At 47.5% G+C, this 18,880-nt stretch overlaps 1 protein-coding gene across 4 annotated transcripts in view; it reads left to right on the top strand.

The window, feature by feature from the left end:
- ITGA11 (integrin subunit alpha 11) overlaps positions 1 to 18,880 on the top strand; it is a 114,079-nt gene that overhangs the window by 28,063 nt on the left and 67,136 nt on the right. For all 4 annotated transcript variants that reach the window (XM_036932327.2, XM_036932328.2, XM_036932329.2 and 1 more), the window contains exon 2: positions 483 to 594. In XM_036932327.2, the coding sequence (XP_036788222.2) occupies positions 483 to 594 (112 nt within the window). The remainder of the gene's footprint in view (positions 1 to 482; positions 595 to 18,880) is intronic.

The raw sequence follows: 18,880 nt of genomic DNA, 5'->3' as shown, positions 1-18,880 counted from the left end.
TTGATGCTCCCGAGATCCCGTGAGGGTCAATGATGGCGGATGTGAGCAGGCCCAGAAAGCCCAGCCGCCATGCAAATGTCAGTTCTTATTTCTTATGATTTGGCACAAGAATGACAAAGGAGTGCCTTTGGCTCAGCACCGAGGCTCCTCACCAGGTGGAGCCCGGTCATCGACAGAGACCTACCCCGACAGGGAAGACCTCGGGGGCCAGGCTGAAAGTTACGGCAGGACTTTCGTTCTGCGTCAGCTCAGCAGCCCCGTTAGGCAGGGGCCGAGCTGAAGCCGGCAGAGCTTTGCTGATTTGTTCGCCAGTAGCTGGAGCCATGGCCGCTAGGGCCCCGGGCGTGGGGGTGGCGGTGAGAAGCCAGTTCCCTGACGCCCCACAGCCAAGACCCTCCCAGGTAGTGACCTGATGGCGGCGCGCGTCAACCCCCCGGGGCTCTGATCTCCACCTGCCTGACCCCCTCTTCTCCCCACCTCAGGGTTCACGGACACCTTCAACATGGACACCAGGAAGCCCCGAGTCATCCCTGGCTCCAGGGCCGCCTTCTTTGGCTACACGGTGCAGCAGCATGACATCGGGGGCAGGAAGTGGTGAGTGAGAGCCGCCGCGCCACCCCGCTCCCGCCACCGGCCCCTCCGTCGGCTGGCTGTGCAGCCTGGCCCTCACTTGCAGACGCCCCTTCCCAGAGCCTCTTGTCCCAGCAGGTCAGAGGCCGCAAGGGATCTGCCCCTACGGTGAAACCTGCAGCCCTCCCTTTCCTAGGCCTTCCGTCTTCTGGTCTGAGAATTGGGAATGTGCACCCCTCCTCCGGTGACGTGTCGGGGCAGGACGCAGGCTCCCGAGCCCTGTATTAGCCCTCCTGTCCCCGTCCAGGGCCTGGGGGCGCCTCATCAGCCCGAGAGCTGTCGGGGTCTTCGGGGGCTGAATGTGGGTGTGCGCATGAGCTTAAACGCAGGCAGCGGAGCGACCAAGGGCCTCCAGCACAAGACTGGGCGAGGGAGAGGGCGGGAAAGACCCCACGGACCCCTCTGGGGCGGGCGCAGTCAGGAGGGAAGGATCCGCCTCCAATTTTTAAAAATAACTTTATTGGGTTATGGTTTACATACCGTATAATGCACTCATTTCAAGAGCACGATTCAATGATTTGTTCAAGTACATTTACCGATGTGCACCCATCACTGCAAATCTGTTTTAGAACATGTTCATCACCCAGTAAGATCTCTCACGCCCGGTACTGTAAACTGCCTTCTCCGCCTGACGGGTTTTTGCAGACAGCAGGCAAGCCTGCCTGCCTTCCCGCGGTGGGAAGTTCGGCCTCTGCACTGCCGCCTCCGAAGGCGACCGAGCCAACGCTGGCGAGAAATGTCCTCCCCCGTCCTCTTCCCAGCCTGGCCTCTGCCTACCCTCCCCAGCCTCTACTTCCACCTCCCCACCTCCTTTCTTGTGCTCCACACTCTGAGCCCGATTGCGTTTCTTTCCGGTGCCCGGACCTCCTGTACACGTGCTCTTCCCACCTCCCCTGATAGGCTCTCCTGCCTTCCCCACTCACCCTACCCCACCGTTCCAATCGGCTAATCCTCTCATATACTTTTTTTTTTAAATAAAGGAGTATCTTATCAATTATCTTTCTATGGAGATACAACTTGATACAATAAAGTGTAGACATCTTCAGTGTGCAGGTCAGTGGCCTTTACATATATGCATGCCCCTGTAATCGCCTTCCAGAACATGGTACAGAACATTTCCAGCCCCCCGCCCCCCAGAGAGCCCCTTTGTTCCCCCTACCGTCAGTGCCCCTCTAGATGATCGCTATTCTGATCCCGATCACTACAGACTTACCTGTTTTGATCTTCAATTAGGTATTATACAGTAAATACTCATTTGTACCGGACCTGTTTTACCCAACATTGTATCTTTGAGGTTTAACATACTGTTGAATGTGTCAAACTTCATGTTTCACTGATATAATATTCCACCTGTAGCAATACATCACAATTTATTTCTTCTGTTATTATTGATGGATATTTGAATTGTTTCCTTTTGGTTTTGGGTTTTTTTTTTGGCTCTTTATAATAGAGATGCTGTTAATATTCTTATACATGTCTTTTGGTGGACATATGCACTCATTTTTACTGGGTATATACACAGGAGTAAAATTGCTAAGTTAAAGGGGACATATATGTTTAGCTTTAGTAGGATCTGCTGAGTATTTTTTTTCCAAAATGGTTTACCAATTTAAACACACTCTGGTGACACAAGAAATTTACAGTTACTCTACATCCTCACACTTAGTATTATCAATCTTTTTAATTTTAGCCATTCTGGAGGCGTGGAGTGGTATCTCGCTGTGAGTTTAATTTGCATTTCTCTAATGATGTTTCTCTAATGTTGAGTAACTTTTTGTAAATTTATTGGCCATTTTGGTATCCCATTTTGTGAAGTGTCTAATTTGAGTCTTTTGCCCACTTTTTAAGTTGTGTTACATCTTTTACTTATTGATGTATAGGACTTTAAAATATATATTCTGTATGCGAATCCTTTGTCAGAAAGAAGCATTGCAAAGAACTTCTCCCAGTCTGTTGCTTGCCTTTCCATTCTCTTAATGGTATCTTTTTTATGAACAAAGGTTCTTAACTTTAATAAAGTCTAATTTATCAATCTTTCTGTTAACATATTTTTTTGCATGTGTCCCATTTAAGAAATCATTGCCATTCCCAAGATCATTCTCTGTTTTCTTCTAGAAATTTGATATTTTTGTTTCCTCATTTAGGTCAGTGATTCACCTCAAATTAATTTTTGTGTGAAGTGTGAGATAAGGTCAAAGGTTTTGCTGGAGATTTTTCCATATGCATAACCAGTTGATCAGGCACCATTTGTTAAAAAACTCTTTTCTCCACTGAACTATAATATAATCTTTGTCAAAAATCAGGTGACCGTATATGTGTGGGTCTGCGTCTAGCTTCTACTCTATCCCATCTGTCTATTAATCTAAACTTGCCTTGGTTTTAAAGACTTGAAGTCACATAGTTTGAGCTCTCCATTTCTGTTCTCCTTTTACAAGTTTTGGCTATGCTAGGTTCTTTCTATTTCCTTATGAATTTCAGACTCAGCTTGCCAATTTCTCCTAATTAAATGCTGGGATTTAGATTGGGATTACATTGAGTTTATAGATAAATCTTGGAAGAAAAGAAACCTTAGTAATACTGAGTCTTCTAATCCATGAACATATATATCCCTCAGTTTATTTAGAGTTTTTTCCCATTTATTTAGTTTTAAATTTTTTTCTCTCAATACTGCTTTGAAATTTTTGTGTAAAATTCTTGCGTATTTTTTTATCACATTAAATTCCTAGGTATTTTATGCTAATTAAAATGGAATATTCTTATTTCACTTTCTAATCTTTTAGCTAATATAGAAAAATACAATTAATTTTCTGTCTATTTAAACAGCAATTTTACTAAATTATTATTTCTAATAGTTTGAATGTAGACTCTTGAATTTACTATGTCTATAAGCAGATAATCTGGAATAGTGAGTTTTATTTCTTCTTTTCCAATATTCATAGCTTTTATTTCTTTTTCTTGTCTAATTACAATAGCCAGGACCTTCAGTACAAAGTTGACTAGAAGTTAGGATACTAAACATGCTTTTATTATGTCCCTTATTAGAGGGAAAACTTTACATAGTTTAGAATTAAATAAGAAGTTAACTATAGTATGTTCATTTGTTTTTATAGATATCCTCAAATTAAGGAAGTTTTCTTCTATGCCTAGTTTTCTGAGCAGGGTGTGTGTGTGTGTGTGTGTGTGTGTGTGTGTGAATAGTTATTGAATTCTATCAGATGCTTTTTCTGCAAATTGAGATGTTATATGGTTCTTTATTCTATTAATATGGTTAATTAAACTCATTGATTGATTTTGAGTATTAAGCCAACTTTACATACCTGGTATAAATTTTACTTGGTCACTATGTATTCATATATATATGTGATATATATGTTGGATTCTATTCATTAATATATTCTCAGGAATTTTGTTTCTATGTACATGAGGTATATTGCACAGCTGCACATCCAATATATTAATTATAGGTATTTTATTTTGCAGTTCCTGAATTCCATTTGATTCTCTTTTTACAGACTATAATTATATTAAAATAATCTATCTTTCTCCCATTTGTCCTTCTTTTACTCTTTTTTTTTTAACATATTAATCATAGTTATTTTGAAGTCCTTCTTGGCTAACTCCACTGTCTGGATCATCTCTGAGTCTGCTTCTAGTGACTATTTTATCTTATGGTTCTCAGTCACTTTTCCCTGATTTTTTGCCTCTTCAGTAATTTTTTTTATTCTATGCTGAACATTGTGAATGGTACACCATAAAAGCTAAGATTATGCTTCTTTCCTTTAAAGAATGCTGCATTTTATTCTGATAGGCAATTAAAATACTGGTGAAACCACCTAGATCTTACTGCTACTTGGTTAGGGAAGGTACCATCTAGTATTACCCTTGCTCTAGGGTGCAGTCTTCACCCCCAGGGCATGGATTTTCTGGGGTTTCAACTGAAAGCCCACAGTATTCACTAAAGTTTCTCTATTTTGACTGAGTGTGAACTCCAGCATCTCCCAAACACTGGGCAGCCTCTAAAATCTCTGCCACCAGTTGCTCTTCTCTGATAGATTTTCCAGAGTCTCATGCTGCATGTGCATAGCTTAGGAGTCAGCCCAGGACCCTGAGGAAAAATTTTAGTCGAGTTTCAGGGCCTCTTTCTCTGCGGCTCTCTCCTTTCTGCCTGCCCCCACCAACTCCTAGTCATTTTTGCAGCTCCAATTCCAATCCCTGTTTCCTCCAGCAAGACTGCTGTTCTCTGTTTGGCATCTATTTCTCTGTGCAAGGAACATGCCCTACGAGAGAGATCTGCAGTGAATGTGGGTTTAGCTCCTATGCTTCCCTTTTCCCAGGTATTGAGTTCTCTGCCAGTTGTTGTCCAGTGCCTGAAAATAGTTGTTTCATATAGTTTATCTAGCTCTCATTTTTGTTTATAGTTGGGATTGAAAGTCCTCTTTCATATTCTTTTATCAACTTAGATGTCACTTCCTCTGAGAAACCTTCTGTGTCCATCCCTTTCCATCACTAGCTTAGTTGCCCCCATTGAATTCTCTATTTTCCTTTTCATAACATTTATCAAACTGGATAGTAATTCCCTATTGCATTATCTTTCTTCCTAAAATCAGGGTACAATCCCTGTCAATTAGTAGATGCTCAAAAGAACCTACTTTGAAAGACTGAATTAATGATTTGAACTTCTCTCAACCAACCCAAACATAAAATGCACAACATCTTTGTTCTTTATGTGGTATGTAGGGTTAGAGATTAAATGGAATTGGCTTTTTCAAGATTGAATTTGTTTTGACCAATATTCCTTTATTAAGCTTCTCTTAATACATTTCACTAGACTGCGTAAAATATCCGTATAAGACATGGTTTCACTCTCAAATAACTCCCAGACCAATTGAGGAGGCAACACTAATGTCCTTGAAATAATTTAAAAACAATGCAACACAAAATATGACCTGGTGTTAATTATGCTCATCTTTGTAAGGCCACTTTCTCCATGAAGGCTCTCTGGATCTTTCTCCCAGCCTAAAACAGCCTTACCCTCCCCAAGTCCTCTCTCTGATGGCACATATCACTTCCTGCCTTGTGTGGGAATCACAAAAACTCAGAACAGCAAAAACTCAGCCGGAGTTTGCAAGAAGAGATTCCTTTGCCTGGGGTTTCTGGGGGAGCTTCATTGAAGAAAGGCATGGGAATGGGTGCTTGGGGGATGATGTAGATGAGCAGAAAGGTGTGCTGAGTTGACTTCTGGTCACTTTTGCTAACCACAGAGGCCTCATGGGAGAGAACTGGTGCTACAAAGCAAGCACTTGACCTGAGGGTGTTTTCTGCCACAGTTGGGTTGAGAGAGACAGACAGGCCTTCGAGACCCAGGGAGATGCACTTCATGCAGGACAGAAAGGAGCACACAGAGCATTTCAGGAATCCCTCTCATGGCTTGCATGGACCCCTTGCCATTTGCATATCCTACGGGGTTGCTTCCCCTCTCTGCTTCCTTCCCTGGTTCCCATTTTTCGTCTTTTAAGCAGCATTCCAAGAGTTTTATTTACACATAAGACCATGTGGATATTGACCATGGAAAAAGAAAGGTCAATGCCAGTGCTGTTTGAGGAACACTGGCTGGCAGTTCTGCATGGGGATGACTCCAGTGGTATGTGTTGATTCAGCTCTCTGCCAGGAGGCACCTTAAAGGGAGGACAAGAGCAAGGATTGGAAGTCCAACATCTGCTGCTTGCAGGAAGACCTTGGGAGAAGTTCGTTCAGCCTCCCTTCACCTCTATTTGTTCATGTATAAAATGGATATGAATTTACCTGTCTAAAGGTGCTAGGCAAGATCAAAGAATACCCAGAATGTGAATATGTTTTGTAATCAGTAAAGTGAGAAATGGAGACTTGAGTTGCTTGCAGCCAGCAAGCAGCCAAACCCAAGATCATGGCTCTGACAACTTTGTCAAGAGGCTTCCTCTGACCCAGGCTCTTCCTGCCTCCTGCCTTCCTGTGGACCTGGCTTCCAGCCCTTAAGGCAGAGCTGGCAGACATTGATCTGCATCTCCTGGGCCTGCGATGGGGCCAGGGAACCTGCGTTTTAAAGAACTCCCCATGAGATGCTAGCAGGGAGACTGGCATCTCCCAAGGATCACTGCCTCCACTGAGGGTAGGCAGATGCCAGTGGGAAACAACCTCCCTCCCCAACCCCTGCCCCAGAATCCAGGTCCCAACACTGCCACAGAGAAGGACCCCCAGTCTGTCTCCCACCACAGGCACCAATGAGATCTGGCCCCGTCTGCCAGGCTGTGAGCCTTCTTGAACATCAGGGGCACCCGATCCTGATAGAAATGGCTGGGGGATAGAGGACAGACCTGGTGAGGCTGCCACTTTATTTTCTCAACCCTTCACCTTCTATCCCCTGCACTCCCAACTCAGAACTCAAACTAGGTAAAGCTAACTGTACACCAATGGCTCAGACATCTTGAACAGTTTTCCACATGGCTTGGTTTTAGCGACATTAACGACACTCAGAGACACACAAAAGGAAAAGAGAAAACAAATTCCTCTTGGGCTGAATAGTCTCTGCCCCTGCTTTTTAAGCCCTTGTGTGTTTTCAGAGAAATTTAATCCATATGATTTTAATTCATGTACACTGAAATCATTAAGTCAATTGGTTCTTAAGACCATTTGATGTCCCAGAAGCACGGGTGCAGGGTTAGCAGAGGGCCTCTCTGAGCCTTTGGTCCTCTGGAGCAGGAAGCTTCCTGGTGCTGAGAAGAAACAGAGCTGGGCCCCACAAGTTTCCAATATGTCACTGAAGCTCTCACCCCTGGAGGGGGAAGCCTCAGCTCTCAGTGAGGCAGAGCACTTTGCCTCCTCCCTTCAAGGACGCTGGGAAGCAGGAGACTGGCAGGCCCCGTGGGCTCCGCTTGGAGACCCCTTGGAGCTTGAGGGATTTAAGAACAAGAGGACATGATGAGTTCCCTGGGGTGCAGGGTCAGGGACATGAGCAACTTGTAAGAGAAGTAGGCTTGTTCCCACTTTACAGGTGAGGCACCCGAGACTCCAAGAGCAATGATGTAATCGATAAGTGTCCAAGCCAGGTCTGGAACCCAGATCTTGTTAGGCCCACAGGGGCCCAGAACAGAAGCAGCCCCAGCCCAGAGGCTGGCTGGGAACCTGAAGTCTTCTGTGGCTCTGCTCCTCCCCACTGGCTACACTGCTGGACCCATTAGAGCCGAGGCCATGGTGTCTCCCGGACTCAGCACTGGCCGATTCACGAATACACGCTGAGCTCAGCATATGTTCATAGAACCCCAACCCTGGATGATAAATACCAAGAGAAGGCACACAGAGGATCATGGGAGTTCATGCAAGGGAGGATGAATTTCTAATTCAGCAGGACTGGGTGGCTGAGGAAATCAGGAGAGGCTTGCAGAGGCGGAAGGTGCCAGATGGCTGGGATTTCCACAGGCAGAATGACCGCGGTGAGGTGAGTATGACAGATGAAGGGAATAGCATGCGTAAGAGTACAGAGGTGGAAAAGAGGCCATGTTTAGAGAAAGGACACTGCCCCACGTGGCTGGAGGAGAAGGTGCAGAAAGCAGATTTGTGAGGCCAAAGTCTGGGAGGGCAAGGAGAGTACTACGGAGGTCCTCACATGCCAGAGCAAGGAGATCGTATCTGGGGGGCAATGAGGAGCCACTGGATGTTTCAGAGCAGGAGATTGGTTCACTAGAGTCATAATTTTTAGGGTGATTAATTTGGCTACCATGCAGAGGATAGAACTGAGGGAGGAGACACTGAAAGTGAGGAGGTGGGAAGGCTATAGAAGTCAGGTTAAGTGTAGGGCCTAAGGGGTGGGACTTGAGGAAGGAGCCTGCCTTTACGAGGGTCAGTCATTCATTTATGCACGCTGGGGAACCTGTGCTAGGTCCTGGGAATTCAATGGTGAACAAAACTGCAAAGTCTCTACCCTGCTAGAGCTCTTCTAGTGGGGCAAGCCACATTATTAGTTTGCCCATCCTCTGTTAGCTAGTGGTATGTGCCATGCGGAAGTGTTTGGCAGAGTAAGGGGCCTTGGGAATGGGAGGTGAGGGTGAGGGCTGCTACTTATATAAGCCATCAAGAAAGGCCTAGATGCTAGAGTGACAGCAATCAGAGAGCAAGGAAAGGGGGAATCTGAGACAATCACGGGTATCTAAGAAAAGTCATAGGGAATGGCAAGTGCAAAGGCCCTGAGGTGAAAAGATGCTTGGAATGTTCAAGGAACAATGAGTATGGCTGGAGTAGAGTGAGCTAGAGCAACAACAGAAAAGACAAGATCAGAGGTGAAATAAGATGTAGAATGGCTGAGGACATACCTTGCTGACTGGGAAGATAAAGAAAAAGCAGAAAAACAAACTCCAGCAACAGGAGGCAGACTTTGGGGGAACATGTGAGCTAAGTTTTAAAGTATCCAAGGGTCATCCAGGAGTAAGTAGCCAGCTGGCAGCAGGGCACAGGGGCCTTCAGCTTGGCAGGGAAACGTACATTGGGAGGACTATGTTCACAGAGGAACACTCAGAGAGAAGGGAGGGGCTGGGGAAAGAGCCCTGGGGTGCCTGTGGGTGGAGTAGAGGGGGAGGGAAGATCAGAGGTAGGGCTAGATGGGGATGCAGCGTCCCAGAGGGCAGAGGAGAGGAGAACCGTGAGAAAGGGAGCAGGGGCTGCCCGCTCCCAGTCAGGGAGTGTGGCTACAGTGCTCTGCGGTCCTCTCCCAGAAGCAGTTGAAGGAGCCCTAGCTGCCAAGCCTGTGCAGGACTGGAGTGCTTGAGACGTAAGGAAACACCCATGAAGTGCGTCCATGCACACAGAGCAAGTCTAGCATTCTTACAAGGGTTCATTGCAACGTAAGTGAACTACCCACAGTTACTACTCAAGAGCGGTGGTTCTCAGCGTGCATCAGAATCCCTCGGGAGGCTTGTTAAATTGGATTGCTGGGCCCCACCTCCAGGGTTTCTGATTCAGTAGGTCTGGGGAGGGACCTGAGAATTTGCTGGGCAAAATTCTCAGATGGTGCTGGCACTGCTGGTCTGGGGACCCCATGCTGAGAACCACAGGCCTAGAAATTTCTTTTCCCAGTAACTTAAGCTGGTGACACCAGACAGAAACAAAATTCCCCGAACCATATAGGTGCCTCCATGTGTAGGGAAATGGGGACTTTGGGAGCCTAGAGACAGCTGGGGATGGGGCTGGAAGTGGGGCTGGGGGGACAGAAGGGAGACTATTTTTGAGAAGACCTGCTCACACCTCATTATTGCCATCCACCCACCCAAAGCCACTCCAGCCTATTAGCCTTTCCTCTGCCTTCTGCTTTTCAGTTTTCTTTTTTCTTCTCTTTGCCTGTTTCCTCTTCCTGATTTCTGGATTTCCCACCCTGCTTCCTACTTTCTCACCTTCTCTTCCCTTCCACCCCTTCATCCCCTCTTCCTTCCCCTCCCTTCCTTCCCCCTCCCCCTTCCCCACTTCTTCTGCTCCCCTCTTTGCTCCTGCACTGGGGTCTCAGATGGAGATGGGTGACATGGAGGTTTGGGGGTGGCCCAAGCCAGGGAAGGCTGCCCTGTCCTGTGTCCCCTCCCACGGCCATTCCTGCATGTAGCTGTTCGTGGTACGGGTCTCATTGGTCTGTCTGCACCCATGATGTGCAGAAGGAGAAGGAGCCCAGCCCAGGCCTCCCTGGAAACTGCCCAGCCGACCCACCGCACTGGCTTCGGGCACCACCTGGCTGGGGTGGGCACACATGGTGGGGGCCAGGGGAGAGCTTGTGGACAGAGAAGGACAGAGCGGCAAGGGCGAAGAGTCTCGGAGGCCATGAGAACACAGAGAAAGAAAATCCAGTGGAGTGGGAGGCCGACAAGGAAGTTAAGAGATGGGCAGAACCATCCTGGAGCCTCTTTCTCCTAAATTATGGGGTGTCCTGGTGGGAAACTGAAGCTTCTGTTGGGGAAAGGGAGCTTCTTAAACCTGTCACCACCCCAGCAATAGAAGGACAGCCTTGGTGGCTTGGTTCATCCAAAGTCGCAAGGAGTCCTGGATAGCCTCCCATCTTTTTGAAGGGTCCTTATGGATTCTTCTGCAATAATTTAATTCAAGAATTGTGTGGTCAGACGCTGAAAGGGCTGTGTGATTATCCTGAACACTGACCTTGAGGCAATAGGGAGGGAGGCCCAGAAACCTGACAGGTTTGGAAGAGAATCCTCCACCCAGGGCCTGCTGCAGATCCTGTCCACACCCTGAGCCACCTCCACCTCCTCCCAAAGGCCTGGTGTCACCTGGGGATGGGCACCCTTGGCCCCTAAGGTGGACAACGTTGGACTGGACCTGTCCAACAGAGAGAGATAGCCCACCTCTCCCTGGAGACCCCTCTGCAGACACGTATCTTCCACTAGTGGAGACCCTGGCAGAGGGGCTGTGTCCTTAGCCTGGAGTCAGGGTCTTCATCACCGTGGTCTTCAGAAGATCCTGATTCTCAGAAGCAGAGGTGGGTTGGGGAGGGGCCAGGTGGCCAGAGCCAGTGAGACACAGACAAACACACAGCAAGTGTGGGTGGGGCTGCCTTCGGCCCCTGCAGCCTCTCCCTCTGCTTGAGAGGGATGTGAGCAATTATTTATCCAATCCCCTTATTTCACAGGTGAGGAAACTGAGACCCCGAGGTAGAAAGAGACTATGCCAAGGTCACACAGCCGTCTGTGGGAAAGCCGGACTGAAGCCAGGTCTCCCAGCTCCCAGTCCATTACTTCTATTGCCTTCAATATTTCCACCTGGCCCTAGGTGAAAACTGCCAAAGGTTTAATCCACCCACCATTCTGGGTCCCTTGTCTCAAGATCACTAGGTAACATCTTCCTAAATTGAATTCTAATTTGGGTAATGCATTAGTTCTTTAACAATGCTGTTGTGTACCAACCTTCCCAGATAACAAGTGTGCCTTTCCATTAAGCTCTTCCATATCTAAACCCAGAGGCCCACTGATGATAGAACTTGAGATTGGCTGGAAGGTAATCCATGAGGAATAAATCCACACAAATTAGTGTCCTGCCTAGGCCCAGGGGGTGCCTTCAGGCCCTGCCATTCCCCCTTTTCCCAACCCCTGGCTTCCCCAGCCTCTGGTTTGTGGCTCTTTTCCTCAGGGCTAGGGCAGTGCCTCGGGGTGGGCACAGACCCTCTGCCTCCACAGGTGCACGAAGGCAAACCAGAGTGGCTCCTTACCGTAGGAAAATCTGGGCTTCAGAGCCACACACACCTGGGAGACCTTCCCTGTTCAGACCCTTGCCAAGCCATGGGAATGTAGCCCATGACATCCACTTACCTGACCATAGTTTTTTTCATCTGTAAAATGGGCATGATGAAAACTCCAAAGGGTTCTTATGAAGAAGAGATAGGAGATGGTGAAGTGTGGACTGTGGGTAGACGCTGGGTAAGTGAGTTCCCTATGCTGGCCTATGCTGGCCAGGGAGATGTTTCAAGGAAAAGGCCCCCGGAGAATGTTGTTTGGGCAGAATGACAGATCTTATCCAAGTCCATCTCTCCTCATCAGGGACAGTGCCTTTGTTGCTGTGGAATTCTCACTGAGGAACATCCTAAGCTGTTTTCCTGGCTCAGGACCCCAGAGCAGGCTCCCAACACCGCAGTGCAAAAATGCCCTCTGCTATTTTCTTGGAACAAATAAAACCAGCACTATGACTCATTCTGGTGAAAGGCTAAATCACTACAGAAGCAAAGCCCCAGATGGGATGAAACCACCCAGTGCAGGAAAGAGAGGGCGAAGGAGAAAAAGAAAACTGTAGTCGTGGGGAAATCGTGGTCCAGGGCGTCTGGCCAAGCCTCCAAGCAGACCTGGCAGGCAGCACGTGGGTGAGGAGAAACTGAGCCATAGAGGGCTGGAGGAATGGAAACCCAGAGAGCTGTCCTCCCGGGCAGGAGCTGGGGCACCTCGGACCCTCAAACACACCAAGCGGCATTGAAAGCTGCCCAGGAGAGCCTGCAGAGGGACTCTGGGACAGTGCCTGCGTTTGAGCTGCAGCCTGCAAAGGGTTCCCAAGCCTCCTTGCCTCTCCAGAGCTTACCCCTTCTCACCTAGCCCTCTCATCCTCTCTCTCTCTCTCTTTCTTTTTCCTTCTTTTTTTTTTTTTCTTTTTTAATGCCAGAACAATACAGGAAAGGCCCGGGGCTTGCAGAGTATGTCAGTGAGGGCCCAGGTAACTTCTGACACACACATCAACTGGTCAGCCTGGGACAGAGCCGTAGAATGACCTTAGTGCTGAGCTCTGGGAGGCGGGGCCAACAGTGCATGCTTTGAGGGTAAGACACAATCTCAGTCATGGAAACACGGAAAGGAAAGTTTCCTGGTTACCAACCTCCACGGAGGAAAATAGCTTTAATCTGAGTCAGTTGAGGGAAGCCAGAGGGATTTGCCAAGTCAGCATCTTCTCCACCCGCCGCCCCCTCCTGCCAGCAGCCAGCGGGCTCTGCTGCCTCCCTCCCTTGCCTGATGCCGATGCTGTTCGTCCTGTGGCCCCAGTGCCCTTTCTGGTTCCAGAGCAGGACAGGGAAGGGGAGTTCCTCACGCGAAGTGGAGAAGAAACAAATGCTAAAACCCACTCCATCTTGAGAATGACTTTTTATAATTTCATAGGTTTGAGTTTTCATAATCGGTACTCGGTTTTCAATTGCTGCGTGGCACTTTTATCTGCAATTATCATAACTGACACTAGGGGGAGCAAGGCTGCCCGGGAATGGCGCCTCTCCATCCATCTAAGCTTCGCATGCATGGACGTCACTAACTCAGGGCAGCATGTGCTTCCAATCAGTTTAGGCTATAAAATTTAAACTACAGAATATGAAAAACAGAACTCCTTATTGAAAAACCACAAATTTGAATAAACATGTTTTAAGGCTATATTCGATTATAAAAACAAATCAATGTGCTCTGTATGCTTTTCCTCACTAATCTTAACTATAATTAAACATTACTTAGCCTAACACTTGTCTTTTCCAGGCTTGGATAGAATACTTCCTTCTAACTTTTCTTGACTATTTCTCAGAGAATCAGGGCTTATCGAGATTTCAGACTCTTTCAAATGGCTCTTCTCCTCCATGCAGCTGCAATACTCAGACACAGGGCCAATGGCAAAGGCTTGCTATTGGCACAAGACCATCTTGACGAGGTTTTTGTTGAATTCCTAAATCCTCCCCATGTCCCTTCTTGAATCATTTTTTTCCTGGTTTAGCTGTGATGAGTCACCCTGAGCCAATAACACAGGGAGAGAAAGTTGTAGAAAAATGGAAAAGGAAAGTGGACAAATGAAATGAATGAAAGCTGAAATAAAGAAATGAGGGAAAGGGGACTGCGAGCCCCCAAGGGTGACGCTGGCCTAGTATTCATCTTTGTGTTTTCAGTGCTTGCACAGGGCTAGAGAAGGAGAAGAAGAGAATGGTTCTAGAAGCCTGGGTGTGACCCGAGGTAAATCTCAGAGAAGCTCAATGCTTGATGTTCTTGTTATAAAGAGCCTGGGATCAATGGCACCATGTGGGAGAGGCTGAGATCTGCGATCCTTGTCTTTCCTCTGCAAAACCTGGAGGAGCCCAGCTAAAGCCAAGTCAGACACAGGGTAGATGGCTGGTGGACAGTGGTCTGGCCCAACCCTGGTCACCTTGCTGTCCGTGCCATCCCCTCGTCTCTCCCTAACCACTGGGCCAATAATTGTGTCACTTGAGGAGGAGGACATTTCCGAAAATGTAATAACAGGCTTCATCCCTCAGAGGTTCAAGTGAGTCCACAGCATCTTTGCTTCCTTATGGTTTCTGGAAATAAGAATGATTATATAAGAAGAGCCATTGCTCATCATCCAGAAGGGATAGGAGGGAAATAAATCTGAGCTTTGATCCACATGAAAAGCATTTCAAAGGATTCTGCACAGCTAGTGGCTCTTTGATGCACCTCAGGGCTCCCTGATGGAACACAGAGCTGGCTTTTGTGCACCCAATGCTCCTATGCCCAGAGACAGGGAGAGGACCAGGAAGGAAAGTGAGGCCAAAGAGCAGCTGGTGTCTTGAGTAAGTCACTTAGCTTCTCTTTGTTACAGTTTCCTCAGCTTCAGAATTGGACTGCTGTCTCTCTCACAGAGTTGTTCTGAGAATTAAGTCTATTAATGTCAGAGGAAGCACCCAGTACAATTCCTGACACATAATAAACTGCCCCAAGACATCCATTCAGGCATGCATTATTTTATTTGCTTGTTCATATAAAGTGAAGGCAGTGAATTCATTTAAAGCAGATGAATGCATGACACAGTGTTTATTAACTGTTTCTTGATTGAGCGTCTTGCCACCAATTCCCATGTGGCCTGCTTTCCATCATTTCAAAGCATGGTGATCAACCTGATAATGTAATCCAGGGATTCCCAAAGCTGGCAGAACAGAATTGCCTGTGAAAGTTAAAGAAAGAATACGGATTCCTCAGCCCAGTCCAAGACTTAAAAAATCTGATTCTGTAGAGGTGGTAATCTATGCTTTAAAACATCCTCAGGTAAGTCTAATGCCCAGCCAGTTTTTTGAACCATTGATTTAACTTTTTTGTGGGGCATGTGAGTCCTCATGGATTCATAGGTTAGCTCCCTTCTGGGCATAGGTGGAGAGTGACCCACAAAGTCTGCATCCAAACAGGTACCCAATGATAGGAATTTAGAGACCTTAGAACCAGGTGGGGGAACCTGATTGGGGGAGAAGGCAATGATAGTCAGTCATGTAGGTATGAAACCATCTGTCTGCACTTCGGTCCAGTTCAGGCAGAATTCTCTGGGTAAATGAGGGGAGATGGGGGGTAATTTGGGTCATCAGGGAGGCACGGGTGGGGAAGAGGAAGGGGGTTGAATGGCATGAGCCTGGCTGAGGATTACTGCACCTCAGCTCTGGAAAGGCAGGGACTTGTCTGTCCTGGGCCCACTGAGCCAACCTTCACCATGGAAGGGGCATGAGAATACACACCAGGCCTCCACTGTCATTCCTCCCCACGCGCTCCAGTCCCTGTTCAGCTGGATGACACCCATTCACCTTGCACAACTCCATCCAGGAGCTGCCCACTCAAGAAAGGCTTCCAAGATGGCTAAGCAAGTCTGGTAGCCTGTCTGGTAGTGCCGTCCTCCAACTGAAATCATCTCAGCCCCCACCACACCAAAGCTGTGGACCATGCCTCATTCGTCTTCCAGTCCACAGCACCCAGAGCTCAGTAAGCACTCAAGAGCTATCTGTTTGAACTGAGCTTGTCCAAGCCTTTCATTTAGAGATGAGGAGACTGAGGCCCAGAGAGGGCACGGGGCTCACCCAGGTCACTTAGCCCATGTGGGAGTAGATCAAAGTTAATCATAAACACATCAACAGGCCCAAGACCAAAAAAGAGTATCTGTCCTTCCACCTCCAGGCCTTCTCTTTTTCCATGCTTCCTGAGCCATGTGGCTGGTGGAAAAAGCAGTGGACACAGGCAAAATAATGAGGGTCCGGTTTCTGCCTCAGCCTCTACCCAGAAAATCCTGACATTCCCTGGGCTTTTCTTTCTTCTCCAGCCAGGTGGGCGCAACTGCCCCCGGTGTGGTCACCTCCCCTGGCCATGGACACCATGCAGTGAGCTCTTGGACATGCCTGCTGTAGGAAAGTATCACCGTCCTAATTATGAACCAAAGGGAACAGGCCCGCCCAGGATGGAAAGCAGGGAATTCCAAGGCCTATTTCCTTGCTACAAAGCAGTCACTGAGGACTTGCCAGACTGGCACACATTCCACTAGGAAATATCTATCCAATGAACTATTGCTAAGTTTGTGTTTCATTTTTAGAGGAAAAGAGTTGTTATAAAACTGGAGGCAAAAAACAAAACTCTGAACATGACTTGGAGAAACAAGCAAGTTTATCAGACATTTTGAAGAGAAGGGGGGATTTTGGTGCTGTGTGCCCAGCCTCTCTGGGTGGGAGACCAGACCTTCCTGGGGAAAGCCAGGCAAGGGCACCCCAAGGTTGATGGTCCATCTGCAGATGGGACCCAGAAAAGCTCAGCCCAGTTCTGCTCCCAGCCACACTCCAAGAAGCAGAGTGAAGACTCAGCTTGTCTTTGCAAAATGAGTGGGTTCTCCATCTGTCCACTCATATAGTCACTCAACAAACAATTACTGAGACTTGACTGTGTTCAAAATACTTTGACCAGCACTGAAGAGGATTTAAAGATGGATCAAGGTCTCTCTCTGCTATCTAAAGACAAATTATCTAAAGGAGAGAAAAAAACAGGCAAGAGAGGTGCAAACAAAGCATCTCAAAGGGAATTGAGAGAAAGCTTTCAGTGGAGGGACCAAGGAGAACTTCCTGGAGGAAGAGGCATGGAAGGATGGATGAAATAGAGCCCATTTGAAAGTTGGGGATGAGGGAACTGCACGTGCAGAAGTAGGAAGGAAAGTGTCAGGTGTGGTGAAAAAAGGACCCAGGAGCCTGGCATCAGGATGTGAGAGGGGAGAGGCTGGCTTTGAGCTAAAGGGCATAAGCTGGCTCTGTTCTTCATGATCAGTGGACCAGGTTCTCATTTTCCCTTCAAATGGGTTGAGAATGTCCTTTGCAATCACCTTCCCTCATTCTTCCCTCTTCTGTTCTAAGTACTTCTGCAACCTAGGAAAGAATGCTGCTTGGATGTAAGCCAAGGTGGACCCAAAAGTTTCCAGGAACAAAGCAGAGAGCCAGCTTATGAAATCAACAGCTGTGATGATGCCTGTCAGCAGGCTCCGTGCCCCAGACAACAGGGCCTGGCTTCAGGGCCATTCCTGCACAGCAACACGCACGGGCTTTGCACCCACTGCCTGCATTGCTATGCGTACCTATTTGGGCACAGCTGCTTTTTCACTCATCAGTTTTGATCAAAGCCTGGGCAGTGGGAAAATTTGTTAAAGCACCTAAACATCTATCAATAGGAAAAGGAATGAAAGAATTTAAAAATCCATCAGTAGGAGAATGGCTAAAAAGAAAAATGTAACGGTGTGACCAGTATAAAGATGAGGCAGAGTTTTATTAGCCATCGATAGCAGTCCCACCCCTGACATCAGAGGGGCCTGCATCTAGAAAACAAGTGGAACATCTGGTCCGTAGCCCATCATCTTTTCTCCCCACCTACTCTTCGTTCTTGGTAGTTGGAGGGCTTCACCCATGTGGATATCCCAGCCTGTACTTCCAAGCTCTGTCCACGCCTGCAGCGAGCAGGTACTCCTTGGCTGGCTCTGTTGGTGGTGTGATCCACCGTCAGAAAACAGATAGAGGGAAAAGGCCCATCCTGGGCTGTTTGGGAGGGAGTTCAGGTATCCCCAGTACCAGGACTCAGGAGACATGGGCTCTAGGTGGCCTGTCCCCTTGACCCAAAGGACTCTTCGCCCCAGAGGAAGGGACACAGCTAGAGAAGAGTCAAAGCGGGACTAAGGGCAGGGGCCCCAGTGACCAGGTCTAAGTGTAGTATTGATATGTACTGACATGGAAAGGTGGTTGAGTATAAAATCATGAAGTGAAAAAAGCATCCCACAGAACCATGTGTGTATAATGACTCCATTTTTACAATTCCCTACATAAATGCTTGGAAGGTTTTCTGCACCCCTGTTGCTAATGGCAGTTATCTATAGAGGGCTGGGCTGAGAAAGGGAGGGAGAGGCCTTGCACCTTTCACTGTACACAGTTCTGCACTATAAGCATTACACAACAAGCCTGTTGTAATGTAGTGTAACGTAAACTTACGTGTTAAAGTAGGTATTTTTTTTCTTGTGCATTTTCTTGTGAGCAAAGAAATAAAACAGTTCTTTAAAAAAACTAAATCCTGCACCGTTCCTGGAGAGTCAAGAGGTTGCTGTTCTTATGATTCCACATGTAGTGAAAATTCCTGGGATACACGTGCTTTTTGGCATGTCCACAGGGCCTCGTAGCCTGCCAGCACATCTAGGAATTTCTAAAAATAGATTCCCAGTCCCTGTCCTTGATTGACTGAATTAGAACCTTCTGGACAAGGGCCCCAGCAAACTGCATTTGTAACTCCCCAGGTGATTCTGATGACTAGCAAGGTCTGGGACCACTGCCTCTTGAAACTGGGTGCTAAGTAGCCTGGGTATGTTCAGTGCCATTTGGTAGATGAGCACACTGAGGCCCAGGGCAGTTAATAGCCTTGTCTCAGGCCACAGCGTAGAGTCTGTTGGTTCCACTAATAGGGCTTGTTCTACCCTC

This window comes from Manis pentadactyla, chromosome 11 (assembly GCF_030020395.1).
Source record: "Manis pentadactyla isolate mManPen7 chromosome 11, mManPen7.hap1, whole genome shotgun sequence".
NCBI classification, from domain to species: domain Eukaryota; kingdom Metazoa; phylum Chordata; class Mammalia; order Pholidota; family Manidae; genus Manis; species Manis pentadactyla.
This window is presented reverse-complemented; position numbering and strand designations above follow the sequence as displayed.